General features: G+C 34.2%; 1 protein-coding gene across 7 annotated transcripts; it reads left to right on the top strand.

Annotated features, from left to right (window-relative positions):
• The first annotated feature begins 614 nt into the window (after positions 1-614).
• Positions 615-23379, top strand: LOC106066451 (uncharacterized). Of its 7 annotated transcripts, XM_013225479.2 has the most exons (8): positions 980-1041; positions 1501-1540; positions 4224-4297; positions 10236-10371; positions 11983-12231; positions 14278-18231; positions 19927-20031; positions 21785-23379. In XM_013225479.2, the coding sequence occupies exons 3-8, from the start codon at positions 4268-4270 to the stop codon at positions 21961-21963; spliced, it is 4653 nt and encodes a 1550-aa protein (XP_013080933.2). In that variant the 5' UTR covers positions 980-1041; positions 1501-1540; positions 4224-4267; the 3' UTR covers positions 21964-23379. The 7 variants fall into 7 exon arrangements, with proteins under 7 accessions (XP_055894777.1, XP_013080934.2, XP_055894778.1 ...); XM_056038802.1 differs by lacking the exons at positions 980-1041; positions 1501-1540 and adding an exon at positions 615-720; XM_013225480.2 differs by lacking the exons at positions 980-1041; positions 1501-1540 and adding an exon at positions 645-880.
• The last annotated feature ends 43 nt before the right edge of the window (positions 23380-23422 follow it).

Raw genomic sequence — 23422 nt, 5'->3', positions numbered from 1 at the left:
AGCAGCAAAGTTTTTTAAAGTGTGGATATATACAGCTTCTGGCACCATGAAGCTCCTGCGAAAGAACTGACTGGAAATTCTCTTTCAGGTCATACTTTGCTTGGAGTCATGACATCAGGAGCTGATTCAGCTTCTGCGTTATATGGTGAGCTGAGGCTATTGAAAACTGGTTCCACGTTCTTGACGTCTTAAAATTTCCTTTCTAATTCCACAATCAAGGAATCCACATTAGTCTTGTACTTTTCAACCATTTCACTAGAAATAGTTTCACATTTCAGCTAAGGAAAATGACAAAACCCGATTTCACTTGCTGGCCTCAAGAAATGGAATAGCTTTGTTTGAAAATATTTAAGATGCACATACATTTCTAATGCAGACAACCAATTGCAATGCTTCCGATGATAACATGAAGTGTCTTCAACACTTCATTAGAAATATTAGTAACAAGGTCACAGTCCTTCAAGGAATCTAACAATTTCTTCCTTTAGATCCAAATACTTATATTGCTAGGCCAGCATGAGGCACTCCGGCGGGCTGCATATGGCCCGCGAGTCGTAATTTGCCCACCCCTGATCTAGGTGGTTAAAAAATCGGAAATTTCAAAAAAAAAAAAACAGCTGACATGAAACCAGTGATTTGACTTGATCTAATTTTAGCTCAACCTGGAAAGTGAAACCTATCTCTACATCAGCAGCACAAATTAAAACAAGATTCTATTCTGTAGGCCTAATAGATGATAGATCTATATCTAGATTCTAGTGTTTACATAAATAATTAGACTATATAATAGATCTACTGAATCTAAATCTGGATCTAGAGATTGGGCAATGTAGGCCTAAGCCCTAAGCTATACGGTATATCTATTATCTAGATCTTTACAGTGAGTGGCATTTTTGTTTTAGATCTATCATTTTCGGAGAAACGTCTAGATCTATAAATAGGCTCGATCATCATTATAAGAAGAACCTGCTGGTTGCATCTATTCTGTAACGTATAGGTATAGGGCATAGGGGCAGGGCCAGTAACAGTATAAGTATAAGGGTAGGCTACGAAAAGCCAAAAGGCCCAGCCTAGAATCTAGATCTATGAATAATGATACTAATGATTATTAATGATAGAATCTAGATCTATATCTAGACTATTATTTATTATATAGATCTAGATCTACTACTAAGTCTAAGTTAACTTAGTCTAAGTCTAATTATGCAAATTATTGTACATCTAGAATTAGAATTTTTCAATTTATTTTCAATCTCTTATGACGAATGATTATTGATAATAATTAAATCTATTAAATCATTAAAAGAGTATAATCAAGTATAATGCAGTATATGATTATGATTATTTAATTTATGATACTTGATAATGATAATCAGATCGAGTAATCTAGATCTATATTATAATTACTGGTATAGTCAATCTATAGATTTTATATCTAGATCAGAAGTAGATTATATTTTTTCTAGGCCTATGCTATAAAATAGATTATTTTAAATCTAGACTCTCTAGTACCTGTGGCCTAATACTAGGCTGCTGGCGGGTAGGTCACTTAAATTAGTTGGTACTAGAACAAGGGCGTAGCCAGGATTTTTTTTTTGGGGGGGGGGGGGATTTTTTCTCCGAAATTATATATAACCACTCTGAAGGGGGGTTTAAACTCAAAACTCCTTTTGGCAATGCTCATAGTATTTTGAGTGTGTAATTTGCTTTTTTCTTACATTGAAGATGTATTTTTTAGCTTCAAACCCTGGTTGCGGGGGGTTTAAATTCAAAACCCCTTTGGCTACGCTCATAGATATATATATGTTTGTATGGATGGATGTGTGTGTGTTTACATTTATCTCTATTACATTCTGACCTTTCATTCTTTTGGAAGACGTTTATTGTGCCCTAGAATAGGTTCTTCCTATTGTTAGTGGAAAAATTGTAGATTCCCTGCCATTGCCAGCAAGGGGTCTGGGGGAGCGTTGAGAGCCCCACCGCCAAGCACTATTTCTGGCATTGAAAGCCAACTAAATGCATATTCTGAAGTACCTACAATGTATTATTTTGCTATTAAAAAGTTTTATTTCAAAAACCTAATGTGCTATTCTTACTGACTTAGACCCTCACGCGCCTTTTGGCGCATTTGCTGGCAAGCTGTTTCCACAAAAATCTGTCACTGGTAATGTCTGAAGCCTCTTCCCACCTGCTCTGAGGACCTCCATGAATGTGTGGCGCCAAGTTGTACTAGGATGTCATCGCAACTCTCTTATGCATAATTCATTTTGTCGGAGAAATGTCCTGCAAACCTCATGCGACGCTCTGTCACAATCTTACTAAGGGGTCGACTCCCAGTTCGGCATAGGATTTCTCTGATTTACACCCGATCTCTATAACTGACTCCTAATATCTGTCTTAGCCATCTTTGTTGAGCCACATTTAGTGTTTTTCAATTTCGGCAGATGACTATTCACTGCACTTTATTAATTGAGCCCGCCACTGGTAGAAATGTGTAACCTCTCTTGAATACGCTTTTGGAATTAAGTGACTTTAGATTTTATATCGAAAAGGGAAGTTTTATTGTCAAAATCATCTGTTGGGGGTTTTAAACTAAAAATCTCTGGAGTTATGTTGTTTTTTTTTAAATTCAAATCCCCATTTAGCTACGGCTAGAATTTAGTAACTTTAGTTTGCTTTAGAATAATATTGAAGATAGAGGTTTTCCACCTCAAAACGCTCTGTAGGGGGATTTTAAACTTAAAACCACCTGGAGGGGTTTCAAACTTGAAAAAAAAGCCATCTGTAGGAGAGGGATTTTAACTCAAAACCCCCAATTGGCTTGGCTACGCTCAAATAATTTTAGTGTGTAATTTGCTTTTTTCTTACAATGAAGATGTATTTTTTAGCTTCAAACCCTGGTTGCGGGGGGTTTAAACTCAAAACCCCTTTGGCTACACTCATAGATTGAGTGTGTAATTTTATTTTTTTAGCTTCAAACTCCACTGGAGGGGAGTTTAAACTCAAAACCCCTTTGAATACTCATAACATGTTGAGTGTATAATTTGCTTTTTTTTTCATGTTAAAGAGGTATTTTTAGCTTTAAACCCTGCTGAAGGGGGGTTTAAATTCAAATCTGAGTCAAAACCCATTTAGCTACGCTCATAACATTTTGAGTGCGTAATTTACTTTTTTTTATACCGGGTATTGAAGAGGTATTTTTTAGCTTCAAACCCTACTGAAGAGGTGGTGGGGTTAACTCAAAACCCCTTTGGCTACGCTCATAGAAATTTGAGTGTGTAAATTTCTTTTTTTATATTGAAGAGGGGGTTTATCATAAATTTTGGAGGGGGTTTAAAAATCAAAATCTTCCTTAACAGTACTCGTGAAATTTGGGGATTGTAGTTTGCATTTTTTTGTTTTGTTTTATAGAAGAGGGGAATTTAACTGTAAAAAACCCTGGTAGGGTGTTTTAAACTCAAATCCCCCTGGTAGGGGGTTTTAAACTCAAATTTCATTTAGGGGGAACCCCCCCCGGCTACGCCCATGATTATATATATATATATATATATATATCACTGGCAAATCCAGGGGGGACGGTAGGGGCGATTGCCACCCCACTTGGCCACCTCCACCCCCAAAGAGGGTGTCAGCCAATAGGCCTATACATATAGGCCTCAATTAATACATAGAATAATATCTATAAAGATCAACTATATTTAACCATCTTGACATATATAACTATTGATATCTTCATTGGTTTATTGATTAGTAAATTATTTCCCCTGATTTGGATAAATCAAAAGAGGGTAGGTTTAGGCACTATGGGACACAAGGCCACTTAATTAGTTATGTCTTAATAATACAGAGATTAATCCTTAAATTGTGTTCACAGATAAACTTTTACTTATTACAAATAATGACCCTCATGCATTAAATCGTTTAATATAGATTTTCAGTGTTTAATAAATTGAATGATTTCAAATTTGAAATAAATATATAAATGTTAAAAAATACCAATACTATTTTTTACTCAAGCTGAATCCTATCAATCAAACCAACACATCTATTTCCCAGCTGTTTGCTAACTTCAAAGTGTCCCTGAACTTTGAACAAATTAATCAAATCACTTGTCTGACACAACTCTGTCAGGCTCTCCATAACAATAATTGTAGGCCCTACTATTATTAAGAAAATGTCTGACTGACCATAACCTCAAATATTTTTTTTGTCTCTATTTTTAGATTTACACAGATTGCCTTAAATTGCTACTGGAATTAGTCCAAGAATGTATGATCAAAGAACCTTTATTTTACAGGTATTATAATACTGTAATAACTTAAGTGAGGCAACTCAACAAGGACATAGACGTTTATTTACATAGAGACATGACAAACACAAAGGGCATCTGCCTTGAGTACAGCATCTCCATATTGGCTCTCTCCTTGGGCGGAAATCGTTAGTCTCTGCATGTCAACATCCTGTTCTAGTCTGGTTACTAGAAGTGCGCATCTCTGCACTAGCCTGGACGGTGGTGCGCATGGCAAAGTCATAACATTGCCCCCGTCTTAGCACTTTTTGTCCCGAAAAGAAACACTGCAGTGGAGCTTTGACAGTTCAGGTGGAGGTCGATCGGAGGGAACCACAGACGTTAGGGTGTCTGTTGCCCACAAAGCCATCTGCACAGTTTCCCGTGGTCGTCGCTTCCTCGTCTTCCAGTTGGCAAGTCTACGCTTGAGGCGATATCGTGGTCGCTGCTTCGACCTCATGACGATAGTCGCTGATGCCAGCCAGTTGACACATGGAGAGCTAGTGGAGGTCAGGGTTGCCAGCCACGTAACACAAATGGATGTTGTGGTGATCACCGTAGATTCCAGGTTTGTTGTTCTAAGACGCTGAGTCAGCGGACCTTTTCCATGGACTTGTTGTGACACAGTTGTAGGCCCAGAGCTAGCCATGGTTTCAAGCACATAGTCTTTCTCAGCTTCCTTTGTAAGGTATGCCCATGAAGCATCCTTGTAATGTTCATCTACCACTAAATCAGGTTTCGCTGGGATCAATTAACCACCGTTCAAGTCACTTTCACTGATGTGGGCAGAAGTACACATTTCGATCAAGTTCAGGTCTTGTAGCTGGGTTTCTTGGCATGGGCACTTTCCCCGCAGGACGCCGCATATACAGTTCATGTCAATCGCCTGGATGCAGTTGCCAAGTATGGAGTTATCTCTTATGCCGCTGCCAAAGTCACATTCGTTGTTTCTGTCTCGGCCATGGTTGGGGCCCGTATTCGCAATTTCACTCACCGACATCAGAGGCAAGGAATCAGAAACGGTCTTGAGGCTTTCATGGTTTGAGTTCTCATCAAAGGTACTGACAGATAAACAGAGGTCTTTAAGGTCCACAGCAGAAAGCTTGGATGCAGACCCAACGTTGTCTTGATCTGTCCGGCCCGTTGCAGGTATACCAGGAACAAAAGTTTAGGCTCATAACAGACTTCTCTAGTTTCTTCATTTGTTTCTTTTCTTTCAATTCTGTATATCCCATTGCGATCGTCGCAGCAATCGTTGTCACGTTTCTCGCCATGAAAGTCATCCCCGCCAGACTTGCCCACAACACAGTCACAGACAGCGCTCCAATCCCCAGCGCCTCCATCACCACTGTTTGTGCAGCCACAGTCCTGACCAGGCAACTGCTCCTTACCTAATGAGTTTATTCCTCCTTTTGCTAGCAACACAATTTTATCACTTTGGTCTATTTGGCCTTCTACTTGCAATACACTTTCATCTACTTTACTCCCCATCCTATTAATTTGTGCACGCATTGCATCAATTTCTTCCTGTACCCTGCCAAAGAACTCAACAATCCCAAGTTCAATTTCAAATGTGTAGGTCTCCGGATCTTCTTCTTCATTGACCAAGGCTTGCCGCAGACGATTCGTGAGCGTTTCCCTGCTACCGAGGGATTTTAAACCTAGGTCCCGAAGCTCTTGTCGTAGCTCTTTAATTGAGAGCTGATGTAATAGCTTCAAATATGTCATTGTAATCAAAGCCCACCTCCTCTCGTTGAGTTGCCTATAATCCCACTTCTGACACCAATTGTAATAACTTAAGTGAGGCAACTCAACGAGGACATAGAGGTTTATTTACATAGAGACATGACAAACACAAAGGGCATCTGCCTTGAGTACAGCATCTCCATATTGGCTCTCTCCTTGGGCGGAAATCATTAGTCTCTGCATGTCAACATCCTGTTCTAGTCTGGTTACTAGAAGTGCGCATCTCTGCACTAGCCTGGACGGTGGTGCGCATGGCAAAGTCATAACAATACATTCATGTGCTTAAAATTAAACTTTAAAAAAAAATTGAATGTGCATCAGATTGAAAATATTGTGTTTATTCAAATGTTATTTTTCAAATTGCCTTGATATGTCCTTGATAAAAGAATATTGTAAAATAGATTTGGCCTAGATATAATAAACTTTTAAGCAGTACTATCAATTTTCATAAAAACATCTCAGTTTATTAATGTTTCTGATGTTTGATGAAGTTCATCTGTTCACAAGTTCTATATACAACTTGACTCAATACAACTGACCCATTAATTCTTTTTTAAGAAAACATGAAAATCCTTCAATTTTTTTTATTCTTGATTGTTAAGGGCTACATGATTTTAAAAATATACATATACTACTTGAAAGACATTTATAATAATATTGAAGTAGAGCTATCTAATGACCCTGTTTTGGTAGTATTGAACATATTTAGGCAAGATTGAAGTATCTTTATTTATTTATAACATGCTTGTACATTTCTCTTGTTATTAAGACTGTAGGAGCAGTGGTGCTACCTTTGAAAAATAATATCCAAGAGGTGAAAGCAAGGTTTGAGGTAGTAGACATTAGCCAAGAGAACATTTTGAGTGGTGACACAGCAGAATCTTTAGGACTACTACAATGGATAGACAGCATAGAATCCAAGGCAGAAGACGAGTTACAAAGAGAATTTCCTGAAATGCTGAAAACAACTGGAACACTGCCAGGATAATACAAGATTCAGTTACAGGAAAATGCTAAAGGAGTTATCCATCCACCACGTCGCTTAGCAGCATCGCTACACAAGAAAGTTGAAGAAAAACTTAAAGAAATGCAAGCTGATGGATTTATTACTCCAGTACATGAACCTACTGAATGGGTTAGCTCCATGGTTGTTTCGTTCAGGAATGACAAAGTGAGAATATGTATTGATCCAAAAGATCTCAATAAAGCAATCAGGCTGGAACATCACCCGATGAAAACTATTGAAGATGTGATCACTAATATTCCAGATTCGAAGATATTTTCAGTTCTCGATGCCAAATCAGGGTTTATGCAAATAAAGCTTGAAAGAGAATCTTCATTTCTCACAACTTTCAACACACCTTTGGGAAGATATAGATGGTTACGATTACCTTTTGGAATCAAATCAGTGCCAGAAATTTACCAAAGAATTATGGATGAAATGCTTCAAGGAATTGAAGGAGCATATGTCATCATAGACGACATTCTAGTAGCTGGTAGAAATGTTGAACATCATGATCATATTTTGAAACAAGTCATGCATAGAGCAACCGAGTACAATCTAAAGCTTAACTATGACAAGTGCAAGATAAGGCAAAACAGAGTACCTTATATGGGCCATATCTTGTCAGAGAAAGGTTTAGAACCAGATCCAGCAAAGATAAAGGCAATTATTGACATGCCAGCTCCTCAAGATAAAGATGGAATCAGAAGATTTCTAGTTTTAATTCAGTACTTAGCAAAATTTATTCCTAATCTCTAATCTAAGTCAAGCAGGTGCTCCAATACGAAAGCTTCTAAAAGATGATGTAGAATTTCAATGGAATCATGAACAAAACAAGAGTTTTGAAGAATTGAAACATCTTTGTACAAACCCTCCAGTTTTGGCATATTATGATGTCAACAAGAACATAGTAAAGTAAAGATGGACTGGGATCAGTATTACTCCAGGAAGGTCGTATAATTGCATACGCATCAAGAGCTCTCACAGATACAGAAACAAGATATGCTCAAATTGAGAAGGAAATGCTTTCAATTGTGTATAGTGCAAGCAAATTTCACTGCTACATATTTGGTAAAGAAATAGTTTATAATGATCACAAACCTCTGGAGCAAATCTTCAAGAAATCTCTATTGTCAGCACCAATGAGAATACAGACGATGCTAATAAGACTACAGTGGTATGATCTAAAAGTCTGTTACAGAAAAGGCAAGGAAATGTTTATCTCCGATACACTTTCTCGTGCACATCTACCAAATACTGATACACAGACATGTGAATTTACAGATAATTTAGTGCATTTAGTATAAGTGATTCAAAATACAGTGAAATTAAAGACTGTTCAAGCAAGGAACTTTCAATGCTTCTGGAAGTAATTATGACTGGTCTGCCAGACACAAGAAGCGAGACTCCAATTGAAGTCAGGCCATATTGGGATTCAAGAGACCAGTTATCAACTTCGGATGGTATTATATAAAAAGGTCTGAGAATAGTCATGCCACTAAGCTTACGTAAATACATGCTAAATCTGATTCACAAGTCTCACTTAGGAATAGTCAAGTGTAAGCAGCGAGCCAGAGAAGTCATGTATTGGCCAGGCATGAATGCAGACATTGAAGTGACAGTTAGGGATTGTAGCAGATGTGCTGAACATCAGAATCAAAATGTGTCAGAACCAAAACACCAGACCTTCCATACAGCATGGTTGGGTGTGATCTGTTTAACTTTGAGGGTAAAAAGTATGTGCTTCTAGTTGACTACTTCTCAAAGTTTATTGATGTCAAAGAACTGTCACAGGAAACTACATCAGATATCATCGAAGCAATGAAGAGTATATTTGCATGCCATGGAATACCTATAAAGTTAAGGTCAGATAGCGGGCCACAGTTCGCTTCAAGGGAATTCCTGAATTTCTGTAAATCATACGGAATAGAGCATGAAATGTCAAGTCCTTATTTTCAGAATTCTAATGGCGAGGCAGAAAGAGCTATTCAGACAGTGAAGAAACTTTGGAAGAAAAGCGAAGACAAATTTCTGTCTCTATTAGACTACAGAACTACTCCACTGACTAATATTAATTTGTCGCCAGCACAATTACTCATGGGACGCTGACCCAGAAATTTGTTACCTTCAAGCGAGGAAATACTCACACCTAAGACACCAGATCTCAAGGTGGTGAAGAAACATTTTGACTCCGAGAAACAGTCTCAGAAACATTATTATGATAAGAGGAAAGGAGTTAAGAGTCATAATCCACTACAAGACGGAACGGCAGTCAGAATGCAACTTAATTCTAAGTGGAAACCAGGAACAGTAGTTTCAAGCATTCTAAGCCTAGATCATATAATGTCAAAAGTGGAAATGAGGTCTACAGAAGAAACAGAAAACACATCAGAAAGTCTTCTGAGAAAGCCAACAGATTTGACAATAATTATGACTTTCCAGATGACATCTCAGAACAACCAGAACCACTAGATCTAGAGAGTCCAAGATTACATACTACACTAGATTTTAAGCCGCCACAACACACTGCTTCTTCTAACACCTCTAGACCACATGAACCTTACATAACATGCTCAGGCAGAATAGTTAACAAACCCAAGAGACTTGATTTGTGAATTGACTTTTTAGTTGACTAGTTTGTTAGTTATTCTGATAAATAGATTTTCTGAATTAAAGAAGAGAGATGTAACATATTGGTATTATATGTACATTTGCACACTAGCGCGTCAGTGCAACACCGCTTGTGTTTACATAGTAAATGGAGTTCCTGATATGTCTTCCCTCTTAAACACTAGTTTGTTATTTGTGTAATACGAATATTCTACAATATTATTATATAATAAGGCTTGTCTTAAAGTCTGAAAATAAAGGAGGATTGCAGTATTTCATGTTGCTACGCAGTCCTAGCTGTGATCTACATATTTTGCCACATCCAGCACAGACATAACCATTGTCTGTCTGTGGTCCTTGGCAGTTAATTTCCTTTTGCTCTCAAATATGTATCTTGTGGCATTTGTTAAATCTACAATGACATCAGCAGTCTCTGTATGCTGTCTGTGAAAATACTAGAATCCTTTCTATTAGATATTAGATTCATATCTAGTATTTGTGGACAAATATGTATGTGTATTTCATTGCCTTTTGCATTTAAGTATTTATTGTATTTAAAATAATGTAAAATGATTTTACTCTAATTAGAATGTGCCACCTGGCTATGACTCTGAACTTGTCAAAGATTATATTGAAGCCAACTTGGATAAGGATGTGGACAAGATAATTGCTTATCCATTTATTCAAGGAAGATTTCTGTTCACACTAAAAGAAGATTTGACAGGTTTGTTTCGCCAACATACAAGTTATAATATACATGTCTAAAAATGAAAATAGAATGGTTTAAACAATTATACTTTTTTAAAGCCATTTTTTAATAGCTAACACAACAGTGTATGTGTAACATAGATACTTGCATTGCCACTTTAAAAATTTTTTTTTTCAATATTCAAAGAAAATATTCCTATACATCCCATTTTTAAATGAAGGTTTACATTCATACATGGGTGTTACACCTTGTGTGATATGACCAATTCATCTATTAAAGTTGAGTAAGATTAAATTTGCTAAATGAATTGAGTTAAAATTTAGCATAATTGTCGTCTCACACTATTTAATTGACCCTATAAACCTTATTTTTTGGGGTCGCACTTCATTGGAAGTGCTGCTCATTAAGAATTATTTGTTGAGTAAAGAAGACATTTTTAGAATTAATAATAATGTCTATAATCTGAAACAGTTAATGTGCTTTTGTTTTCCTTGAAACTGTGGTGACATTGTCTTTTTTCCTCTCTCCCATTTTGTTAGAACTGTGTATGTTTAATTTTGTTGAAGAATATTAGTTTTACAATAGACCATTTTAAATAATTTAAAGATGCAATATTTTATATATAGATAACATTTAAAGTTCTCACTCACTGACTAATTCACCCATTTACAGTCTGCTGTATATTACATTCTTGGAATAACTAAGAATCTTTGTGTGTAACATTTCACTGGTTTTCAAAAATCTGTTTTCTTTTTTCAACAAAAAAAAATCAAGAAAGAATTTTTAAAATGGTAAATTTACACATATACTGTAGGCAAAAAAAATGACTGAATTGGTGCATGTTAAAAAAAGTGTGAAAGGGGAGGAATATTCAATTAATAAATGCAAAGCAAAGTGTATGTTAAATAAGGACTGGATTGTATATCTATTTTTGGAATTCAGGCGCTTAAGCTATGTCAGGATATGTATGTTGGCTAATTTTTTTCCATGGAAGAAGGCAAAGGTAATTTTGCAAAAGTTGGAGAGGGATTGTGATAATGAAGGAATAAAGCAAAAGTATTTTTAAAAGAAACTACAATTGGGCAAAAAAAGTGTATGAGAGGTGACTGAACATTTAATTGCTGTATTTTTAGTTGAGATCTAGAACTGAAATGTCAAATATAACAATGTGTGTGTTGGGGAGCTTTTATAAGTTATTGTCTAAGAAACTGAAGATTAAGGAAAAGTGCAATATTTTACATGAAATACATACACAAAAGAATATCAATACAAAATTTCAAAGCGTAGTTTAAACTTAAAGGTTTCAAATGTAGAAAGTGTTTAAATTTGCTTTAGAGGTAATAAGTAAAAAAAAATAAAGTTCCTACTTCAGACCTTGTGATCTATATCTATGATGTAAAAGTCATCTGTTTCTGTGGCCCCAGTTAATGAGGGTGTCATGTGGCCAGCACAATGAACAACCACCTTTACTTTTCCCCAACTAATGTCAGGTTTAGAGAAACATTTCTTATAAAAATGAAATATTTCTTCTTGTTTTGTTGTTTGTTTGCATATTTTTGCTTTCTTACAGTAAGTATACATATAAAAACCTACATTGCTAATGAAAGTATATTTTTTTCTGTTTAGATTTTAATTCAGCTTTTGAAATAGTGAAAAAGGAAAAAATAGATGATCAAATAATCATACTATTGAAAACAAAAACAATGCCAGCAGTTATCGTGGTTACTCATATTGATTTTCAAAAATTAGAAGAAGAATTCTTAAAGCTTTATTTGGAATGTACATTTGGTAACAATGAAAACATTATACAGAAGTGTGATTCCTGGCCTGACCTCAAAGTGGCTGTTGTTCACTTTAACAAGGAACAGCAATCAGGTAAACAAAATATCTAGTTGTGTTGGTAATCATTGACAAATTTTAAAAGAATTTAGATAAACTCAATGTAAGTAAAATAACTTGTTGAATAATTTTAATATTTCAACTTTTTTTAAAAATATAGTCAAAGAAATTTTAAAAAATTCATTAATATTTTTTATTAATTTTCTGAAAGGTATGATGAGCAGAAAATTCCTAAAATATTATGTCATCTTTCAAAAAAAAAATTTCTAACTATAGCAACTGAAGCATATTAAGGATAACCAGAGGCTTTTATCATTGATCTTTACAAGTAAAAATTAATTACTTAGAGAATTTCTTGCTTAATCTAATAATATTTTTATTTGAGGGAATCATTTTCATCTGTCATTAAAGAAAAATATGGAACTTCTTCTTTTAGCCACTTTATTGCTGCTGATCTGTGAGCTCTTTTGCAGACTGTGCCAAGGACAAATATTGTGCTGTTTTCTTCAGTTGTTCAGCACTGCCGTACAGGGTGTTGGTTATGTTGGGCTGTAGTAGAAGTAGGGTCTGCCTAAGGTGGATTAGGAAGGGGCATTCAAAGAGGATATGGTTCACAGTTTCATAAGGGTGGGCGGAGTATCTACAAAGGGGTAGATGTGTAGAATTTAATTTGATCAGATGGTAATTTAACAGGGGTGTGTGTCCTGTTCTTAGTTGGAAAATTGTAGATTGTTCTTTGCGGGGGAGGAAGGTTATGCTGTCCAGTTTGTTAGGCATAGTCATTTCTTTGTACATGGCTCTGCCTGTGTTTCCTGATGCCCATTGGTTGAGCCACTCCTTTTTGTGATTGTTGACTAACATTGACCCTAGGGTGAGGTAGTTAACAAGTCTATCTGGTTGTTCCATAGATGATCCTGCCTTTAATAGCTTATCTGCCTTTTTTATTTCCTTTGATGCCAATGTGTCCAGGGACCTACTGTAATGTGATATTGATATATATATATAATGATCTAAAGTGATTCTGTGATATTTTTGTTGCTTTTTAGCGGCCCCCGAAAGGGGAAAAGACGCTATTAGTTTTGTGCGAAATGTCTGTCCGTCCGTCCCGTTTAGAACTAGAAAAGATATTGAAAATCCGACATCACAATATTTTAGACCATTCAAAGTTCTGATGCAACGGCTACTTTTTTTTTCTGAAAGTGAAAAATTTAATTTTTAAAATCAGTTATGCAAGCAGTTTTTTGAAGAGAAAAAGCTAATTAGTATGCATTATAAGTTAGACCTAAATTAAAACGAATAGTAATCTTGTAAATTTCATTTTCGTGAACATTTACCTTATTGCGAATTTTTTTTTTTTTTTTTTTAAGCATTCGAATAAGAGATTGGGCCTTTTCAAAACAATTACATCACTTATAAGACTTCAGTTAGGCCAGGAGAGGCGCGGTAGCTGAGCGGTAAAGCGCTTGGCTTCTGAACCGGGGGCCCCGGGTTCGAATCCTGGTGAAGACTGGGATTTTCAACTTTGGAATCCTTAGGCGCCTCTGAGTCCACCCAGCTCCAATGGATACCTGATATTAGTTGGGGAAAAGTAAAGGCGGTTGGTCGTTGTGCTGGCTACATGACACCCTCGTTAACTGTAGGCCACAAAAACAGATGAACTTTACATCATCTGCCCTATAGACCACAAGGTCTGAAAGGAGAACTAGTTAGGCCAGGTTCACATCTAACTTTGCATTCACTTGCACCTATCCTTTGATCTGCTGTACCGTTGGGGCACTACACAAGATCTGTCAACCTTCTTTCTCCATTCTTATCTCTCATTTGTCTTTGATATAATTTCATTTGGATGTTCTTTCTGAAAATATTGAAGCCTGCCTGGGTGGACCACTTTGGGGGCCGATTTTGAGTTTGTGTTTCCACACAAACTGTCTTTGTAATCTTGTTTATTATTATTCTTTTTTTTTCTAACTTTCTACTTTAAAAAAAAAAAGAAAAAAAAAAACTTGCTTTATGACTTTAAACAATTATAGTTATAATTTCTATTCTATTATTGATCTTTGCTAATATTGATTGTTATTTCAGTTGTGGAACGCATTCTGGCCAAAAATGATCACATTCCTCTGCCATCAGAAGATTACCATATTAGTGTTAGTCCATATTTTTTAGATTTTCACGATCACATTGATTTAACACCTGCGATTCCCAAGACTCTTGCAAAAGAAACCAGTTTGAGCAGTCTTAGCCAAGGGATCAGTGATGACCAGGATAGTTCTGAAGAGGAAAGTTATAATGCAACTGGAAATAAACTTTTAACTAAATGCAAAAAAAATAATGGGAAAAAAAACTCTAAAAGTTGTAATTTTGATTATGTACCAACCAAAACATCTGAGTCTGTAGAAGGCAAGCTTTTTTCTGCAGCTGAAAAAGACACTAAGGCTAGAAGAAGGCAGTCTGAAACACTGACGTATAAATTTGCACAACCAGGACAGGCATTCAATAAAAATAAAGATGAAATGAGTGACTCTGATCAAGACAATGATGATACTGAGGAAGATGAGGATGCTGAGGACGTTAATGGTGATGAAGTTGATAATGATAGCCAGGATGATAATGATAGTGAGAAAAATAAAATGGATGTCTGTGGAGAAAATATTTCAGATGATGGTGAAACTGAGGCCAATGAAAATAAGAACTGTATATCTGACAAAAAGGGTTTCAACAATAGAGGACAGAAAGCTTATTTCCTGAAAACAGGAAATGATATGCACAGATTAAAAAGCTCACACCATGATGATAACACAGTTCAAGGTAGATTTGATTTTCTATCTAGTATTAGAGGTGCTAGCTACAGCAACGCTAGAATTATGAATACAGGCAACTTTGCCAGAGGTAAAAGAGGTAATTTCAGAGGTTGTTTTAGAGGAAGATCAGAATTACACAAATTTAGCACTCAGTCTCGCGACATAGAAGCAAATAGTGATTCTGAAAAAAGACAAGATACCAGTCAAATACGAAGTGCTGATATCAAAAGGAACAACAGACATCAAAACATTGTAAATAGAGGTAGAGGTGCTCGCGGGGGAAGAGGTCAAAACAACAGCATCCATGCTCATGCTAGAAATCCTAGCAACATTAATTTAGATACTAATGTTGACCTAGGGAAGCAGACTTTCCCCGTTGGCCCAGCCGTTGGTCAGCAAAAGAGAAAAAAAAAAAATACTACACCACCACACTACAAATCTCAAAGTAATCTTATGGAAATAAAGAAATTTACAAAGTCCTCCACAGATCTTAAAAACACTGAGTCAGATGCAAAGACAAAATCTAATTTAATTTATCCTGAAAGTATTAAAAGAAGGAACTCCGAAGGAATTACTAATGTTTGTAAGATTGACATTTCAGCATTGCAATACAAATGCTTGCAACCTTACTTAAAATCTCTAGATCTAAGTCAATGCAAAGTTAAATATAATAATGAGGACAATGTTGTTGTTTTAAAAGGGAGTTACCAATCAGTTAACAAATGTCATTTAGAACTTTTAAAAGAACTTAAAAAAATCAAGGAGACCTCCGTTCCAATATGTGATGATGTTCAACAGTTGCTATTTACTGAAAAGGGTAAATTGGTCTTGAGTGAACTAAGAAATTCAGATTTTCCTGCATCTTTTATTGAGCATGATGTTGTGTCCAAATCTATAAAGATTGCTTCCTATGATGAAATGATAGTAACCAAAGCTGAACAAACAATAAAAGAAAAACTAGAATATACTGAAACAATAAAGGGAAAAAGGGATATTCCTGATGATAAAATAAGCCTTTTGAAATATAATATATTTCAATGTAACTTGTTGGTTAAAATCAAATGGGAAGATAAATCATGTAATTTTACAATACTGGGAATTAAGGATCATGTGTTACTTGCAATGAAAGAAGTGGAAAAATTTCTCGAAGATTTTGGTATTTTTGACAAATCATTTGATGTTGGTAAACCCTTAGCCAAGTATTTTTGTTTTCTTCAAGATCACATACATACAATTTTGAAAGAAGTCACTCTTTTAAGTCCACCAAAGTTTGAGGAGCATCAGGTATGCCTTAGGTTTCAAGGAAATAAATTTGAAACAAGTAATGCAATTAAGAAGCTTCAAGAGCTTAAAGGTCAAGTGAAATTTATTAAATGGAATTTAATGAGCACATTTAAGGAGCATGAAGTCTTCCTTATTGCTAACAGTTTCAAAAGAGGAGTCCTGAAAGATTCAGTTGAAAAGTATCAGTATAAATACAAATGCTTAATTGATACCAGCCACTTATCTTCTCTTAACATGATTTCTCCAAACACTAAAAAAGTTAAACCATCAAGAAAATCAAAACTAACGTTCCATGCTACTAAAAGCACTATACCACTTCAGCCAAAAGTCAATCATAAAATCATTTATCGTATGACTCAAACCTGCCAATTGATAATTAAACCATATGGAGATGTTGTGAAAGAAAAATCTGATGTTTTAGTCTCAATTTTGGGAACTAATCTTGATTTGACAAAAACTCGAGTGGGCATATCTTTTCAAAAAAATTGTCCAGTACATTCAAATGAAGTCAAGAGGAGTTATCTAACCAATCGTAATCCCTCAGTGGTAACTGTGAATAAACCACAAGGTCTTAATTGTTTGGCTGTTTGTCATGTTATTCTAGAACCTTGGGATCCACACACTTCAGAAAATAAGTTATCTCAAGCCATTCAGCAAGTTTTCAATGAAGCTAGACAAGTTGGAGCAAGATCTATTTCTTTCCCTGCTTTAGGTTGTGGTGCTGCATTTAAGTTTCCATCTTCTCATGTTGCAAATATTATATTTAAAAATTTCAACATGAGTATGGACAGAAATCTTGAACGAATAGTTTTACTTGCACCTGATCCAACATTTTTCAGTGACTTGAATAGTCAAGCATCTAAATTGTATAGAGCTCATCACCAAGCCCCAATAGCTGTTCCTACCTCAGTGGCTCAGGATAATGAAGTTGAGGACACGTCTGATGATAGCAGTGAGGATAGTGATGATGAATTACTAAAAATAGACTATCCTTCTCAAGAGAAAACTCAATGCTCCACAGAATTAGTCATTATGGCACTAAATCACCATGATGTGGATGATTTGAAAAAACAGGTTCAACAGGAGATAAAAGAAAAATGTCTACACATTGATTACTTCAACCAAGATGTCTTAAAATTTTGGCCTCGAGAATCTAGGAAAAAAATTATTGATAATGCTAAAAAATTAGCTGTTTGGGTGGAGAGATCACGACATCCAAAAACAAAATATATAGGTTATATTATCAAAGGAGAAAAAACTGCTGTCTATGACATGAAGATATTTATTGATCGTGAATTTCAAGAAGCTTCTAAACATATGCCTAGAAGAACATTGTTTTCTAGTAAAGCCCCAAAGAGAGGAACAGTAGAGTTTCTGGAATATGCCACTCAGAGTGATGAACTATTTCCATCTTATTGGAGTTTCAACCAAAAAAAAAATTTTTTTTTGGAATGGTTTTCAAAAAAATTTACAGAAAGGAAAGTTCTAGTTGATGTTGACAAAGAAACAAAAGATGCCATTGAAAATCTCGTCACTAAAACTTTTGACCCACAACTTGTAGGCCAGGGTCACGATGCTCAAGGATTACATCATTCTTCTTTAAAGGTGATTAAAGTTCAAAGAGTGGAAAACTTAGGTCTTTTTGAATTATATCGAGAACAAAGAAAAAGACTGTTTGCAAAAATGTGGAACATGAAGCGTGTATGTTGTAGCATTGACAAATTACGAGGCTCAAAAGGAAGTGTTCAAACTAAAAAATATCTGAGTGAGGCTATGAAAAACGAGCTGTACTCTGAGGTTAATGAGCATTATTTGTTTCATGGAGCTAAGGAAGACTGTGTTGATACTATTGTTAATCATGGCCTTGACCCAAAGCTTGCCAATGAACAAGCCATGTTTGGAAAGGGCATATACACAGCTGAAAGATCAACAAAGTCAGATCAGTATACAGGTTGGTGCTTTTATTTTTAGAATCTTAATTAATGACAAATATTAAGTATTTTTAGAAATTAAAAAAAAAAATTCCTAGTACAGTATCTCTCATTTCTTTTAAGTGTTTGAATTGCATTTTTTTTTCCTTCTTCAAGCATATGACATGCATTCAAATAATTTCTACAACAGCAATTTATTTATCAAAATAGCATTTATTGTTCATAAATTATATCTGAAGGAATATTTGCCATCAACCTTTTTTTTCTTTTCTGCACTCAAAACTGAAACTAAAATTATTTACCATTGTCAATTGTTATTTCAACATTAAAATATACTAATATTTCACTTTGTTGAGAAAGAATTCAATAAATATAATGATTATGCATGTACCGTTATGTATAAATTTACTAATATGGAAATGTAACAATGAAGCTTTAACACCAAACAATTTTCAGAGTAGCCTATATAATAGATAACAGTCGTTACATCGTGGTGCTGCCTATGTCTATTGGTTTTCAGCTATACAGATCATAAGATATACAGTAGGACTTAAGTAGTGTGAGCTTTCTTAAAGACCTAGATCTACTAGATTTAGTATAAATTGTAAAGCTTTGTTTTTTTTATATTTTATATGTTAATAGAAGTTCCCTCATAATACTTGAATCCCTATTTTTGAGAACACAATACATTTATGTGAATCTGAAGCCAGTTTCCCAGTAAGCAAGTTTTTTTCCCAACAAAGAAAAATGTAATAAATATATTTAACTTTTATAAAATAAATATTCACAAATACAATAAGTAACAGATTTTATCATTTTTGGCCTCTAAGAATAATTAACTTTTTAGCCTACTATGCTCTCCACATCTGGACTATATCTAGATCTATTGCATAAAATGTAGCTATGAGTTTGAATAGATGAACAATTTTGATTTAATATTATTTTGTTCTTATAGAAATTTGCTAAACTGTTGTTGTTTTTTTAATATTTTGTCTACATAATTATTAGGATTACAATATTAGCAATTTACCTTTGATAAATAATTAAATTAATGAAGTCATATGGTGAAATACTTTTTTGTTTTCTTTCTGAGGTCATGGTTATATCTTACACAACTTCTCAAACAGTAGAATTACATATCAACCTTTTTCATACTGGCCTTACTAGCAGCCTTTGACACATCCTTCAGAGAGATCTGTGTTCCATTGGCTTAACTCTTCTTCTGCTAATACTTGTTATATTTGAGTTATATTCCTTTTTCGTTGTTAGTTATTGTGTCCTTTGTTTTGAACAAGCAGTTCTGCCCAAGATGGCGTTGTATGATACATGAATTATATGTGTATGGTCAAATTCTACATTTGTTGTTTTGATGCTTTGATATTAATCAACACTTCTTGTGCTGCATAGTTCCATCAGTCTAGTGGCTTTTTTATTGCAGACAGTATTATATAGATAGCAGAGTGCTTATATCTATAACCACTCCTGCAATAACAACCTTACAGAACCAATAGTAATTTATAACTTCTACAATTAGTGCATTCACCTTTCAAAATGTATAAAATTGTGTTTGTTGTTTATTGTTTTTTGTATTATATTAATTTTTGTTTGTTTGTTTGTTTTTTTTAACATATTTTAACAATTTATTTTTACAGATTCAAAACTAATTGATACAATTTCACTTGGTATAAGTATTTGTTATGTTGTCTTGTTTACAGATTCAAATCCACGAAAACGAAATGGCCAAAACTTAACATTGATTCTGGCTCGAATGCTTCTTGGCAATGTTTTTCTTTGTGATGAGAAAAGTAAATTTATAACAGGTAAGCAACGCAATTCATTTTTTTTTTAGTAATTGTATTGAAAAAAAAAAAGGCTTTTACTTCATATACCTGTGTCAATAATAAGTTTGATGTTTGTAACCTGCAATATTTTAGATGTTAATTGATCCTTTTTTTTTTCACTATACATTAATCTATATAGTATTAGGAATTCCTAACTAACCCCATGACAGCCTTTTAAAATAGCATGCAATATATACATCACAACCTTGTTAGAAAAATTTTTGATTTTATACTACTGTCAGGACTTGATTTTATCCAATTACTGAATATTATTGTCTAGTTATTAAAACATTATTAATTTCAATGTGTGTGTGTGTTATAATTAATTTTAAAACTTATTATTACTTTTGTCCAACAGCCACACCATACACACTCAGTTGTGCATAAACTAATAAACAATGTGAATGATGATTTAAATTAAAATATAGATTTAATTTAATGATATTTACACAATGAAAATGATATATGACCAATGATAATGATAAAACAAATACAAGTACATAAAGATCTAGTATAATATGGTTCAATCCAATACTCAATTAGTATATTAAGAAAAATAATATTAATCTTATCAATGATCCACTTCAAGACAAAGTTTCAGTTATCAGGATCATTACTCTACAAATGTTCATGACAATCCAAATATTTTCTAATCAAGATACTGTTCACCGACAATGAATATAAGAGTTCAAAGTAGCACCAAAGCTCACAACTTCAAACTGTACCACCAGGTCTGGTTATAGCAACCCGCAATCTGGAATCTGGAGCCTAAGACTCATAAATCAAACTTGAAACATCTGACAGAAAACCTGAGATGAAAACCTCAGTCCTGTAGACTGTAACCTAAAACTGAGACCCTATAGAAAGATAAAGAACAGATTCTTCTAATCTTCAAATCTAATTACAAAATACGAATACGATCGAATCCAAATAAAAATAATTATACAATGGGAAATAAAACTCACCTTAAACAGGGATCAAGATAATCCTTTAAGAATATCTACCAAGGACAACGATAAGGCTATCCAATATCAGATCCAAGGAGAAATTCAAGAGCTGAACAGAATATAGCCTGCTTCAGTCTAACAACATGGCGTGAATGCACCAGACGAAAGTCTTTACAATTTGAAAGCCTTTTCAATTTACGTCATAAAATATTATGACAAGCAACAAGGGGAGATCACCCACTGCACAATAAAAAAAAATAGCGCGAATGACGTCATGATCTATTGATGAAATCAGCGCTATTAAATAGAGAGCATTTTTACTATACAACTAATTCAATAGTTGCGACAACTACCTGTGGCAAAGCAAATTCTCTTGAAAGATATTTCTTGTATATTTAAGTAAACATTCTGTTGAGTTTATTTTATACCCTGCCAGCTGCCATCCCCCGTCCTCTCTGCAGCAGGTTTGGGTTAGGTTATAAATTACCTTCAACTCTGAAGAAACATCCAAAACATGTAAAACAAACAATATTAATACTTTTGTCGCAGAAAATTGAAACTTATTATTTTCAGTTGTATTCTTAGGCTTTACTAAAGTCAAGAACATATGACTTATGTATTTTAGGATTCTGGCAATGAACCTACATTTAGTTTTAACACACTAATTGAATCCTAGCAGTTTAATTTGCTTTGAGTTCTAAATATATATTTTTAGGAATGCCCCATGTAAATTAGAAAGTAATTGTGCTAAATCATTTTTAATGTATTTTTATTTGTTTATTTAGGAAACAAAAAGTTGTCTAGGCCTCCATGTATGAAATGCTATGAGGACAAATGCACATGTAGTAATCAAGTTCTTTTTGACTCTGTGATGGGCAATGGCAACTGGCTGTTCAGAGAATTTGTTGTGTATGAAGCAAGCCACTGTTATCCAGAATATGTCATCACTTACAGAAGATCATAAATGTGATCAGCCAGTAAATACTTGTATTTAGCAGCATCTTCTACAATGTTGTTAACTGTTTCAACATAATCCCACCTCTTTTTTTTTTTTCTTTCCTTTTGGTGTGCTGGTGATGCATCTGTACACATACTGATTAGATATCCTGCAAATCCACATCTTAAATTACCTTTAAGACTAGTGACATTTGAGTTTTTCAATGTTAGTTACAATACAAAAGCAACTGTTTCTTGCCATTTTGATGTAGCGTGTTTATATTGAAAATGTGTAGGCTACAAAAAACTAATCTTAAGTGGTAACTTAAGTGGCTTCCGTTTGAATATGTGTTCATCAAATGATATTGTCAAAATACAACTGTCTCGACAATACATCTGTTAACCTATTGACTAGATATCCTACCTTTCTACATCTTCTGTTTTAAATCACCGTAGGGCTATGGGCATGTGAGTTTCTCAGTGTTATTGATAATAAAATAATCTCCTACTGACTTTCTGATGTATAAGATGGTATACAAGACTACTCATGTTGGCAGAATAGTGCTAACGTTGACATGTTTTATATATATATATATATATATATATATATATATATATATATATATATATATATATATATATATATATTGTTAAATTTTAACAACTATTGGTATAAATTTATGTCAAGATTTATACAAATTGCACTTAGCTCAATGTGATCTATACCAGACTCGTCCATTTTTTATAAATTATTTTTACCATTTCATTATTATTTAATAAAATGCTATTTTTAAACATTTTAAAGCTCTTTTCAATTTCCGAGGAGATAGTCTGGAGAATTAAATCTCATAATTGACATTCGTGACTGGCAATATCTAAAAATAGCATGCTGAAATATATGAACAAATTATAGAATGCATGGTATTGTGATTCTAAATGACCTCCAGGGGCAGGAAGTACGAGGATGATGGGGAGGAAGTTTATGGGAAGTTTTATATGTGCTGTTTCAATTAAGCAATTAAGAGAGCTAAATTTAGATATCATATAGGATTACAGGCTAAAAATGAAAAGAGGAACTGATAAAAATGTTCTTCTTCCTAAACATTCATTTGTCTCTATGCAAGATCATAATGTATGTCTCTTTAACGCTGTAATGCATCTAATAGTTAACCGATATTTACACATGGGAGCGTTTTATTTTCTAAGTAAAGATATTATGCAACTCCTATATATTGTTTTGGACAGTTCAATTGTTACTTTTCCAGCCTTAGCCTGTCTTTCTTTATAATGTCTTTATAATGTTACATAGAAGATATTTATATCTTGTTTGAAAATGAGATTGTACACATTATCTAAGTAATAAATTTACATTACTTTTAATGAAAATTCGTGTATGCATAATGGCTGTGCTTATTGTAATAAATACATAAAATAATTTAAACAACTTTGGTTGGGTTTTTTTTATGCATAGTTCAATAAGTACTTGT

The sequence above is a fragment of the Biomphalaria glabrata genome, chromosome 8 (genome assembly GCF_947242115.1).
Source record: "Biomphalaria glabrata chromosome 8, xgBioGlab47.1, whole genome shotgun sequence".
In the NCBI taxonomy this organism is placed as follows: Eukaryota; Metazoa; Mollusca; class Gastropoda; family Planorbidae; genus Biomphalaria; species Biomphalaria glabrata.
This window is presented reverse-complemented; position numbering and strand designations above follow the sequence as displayed.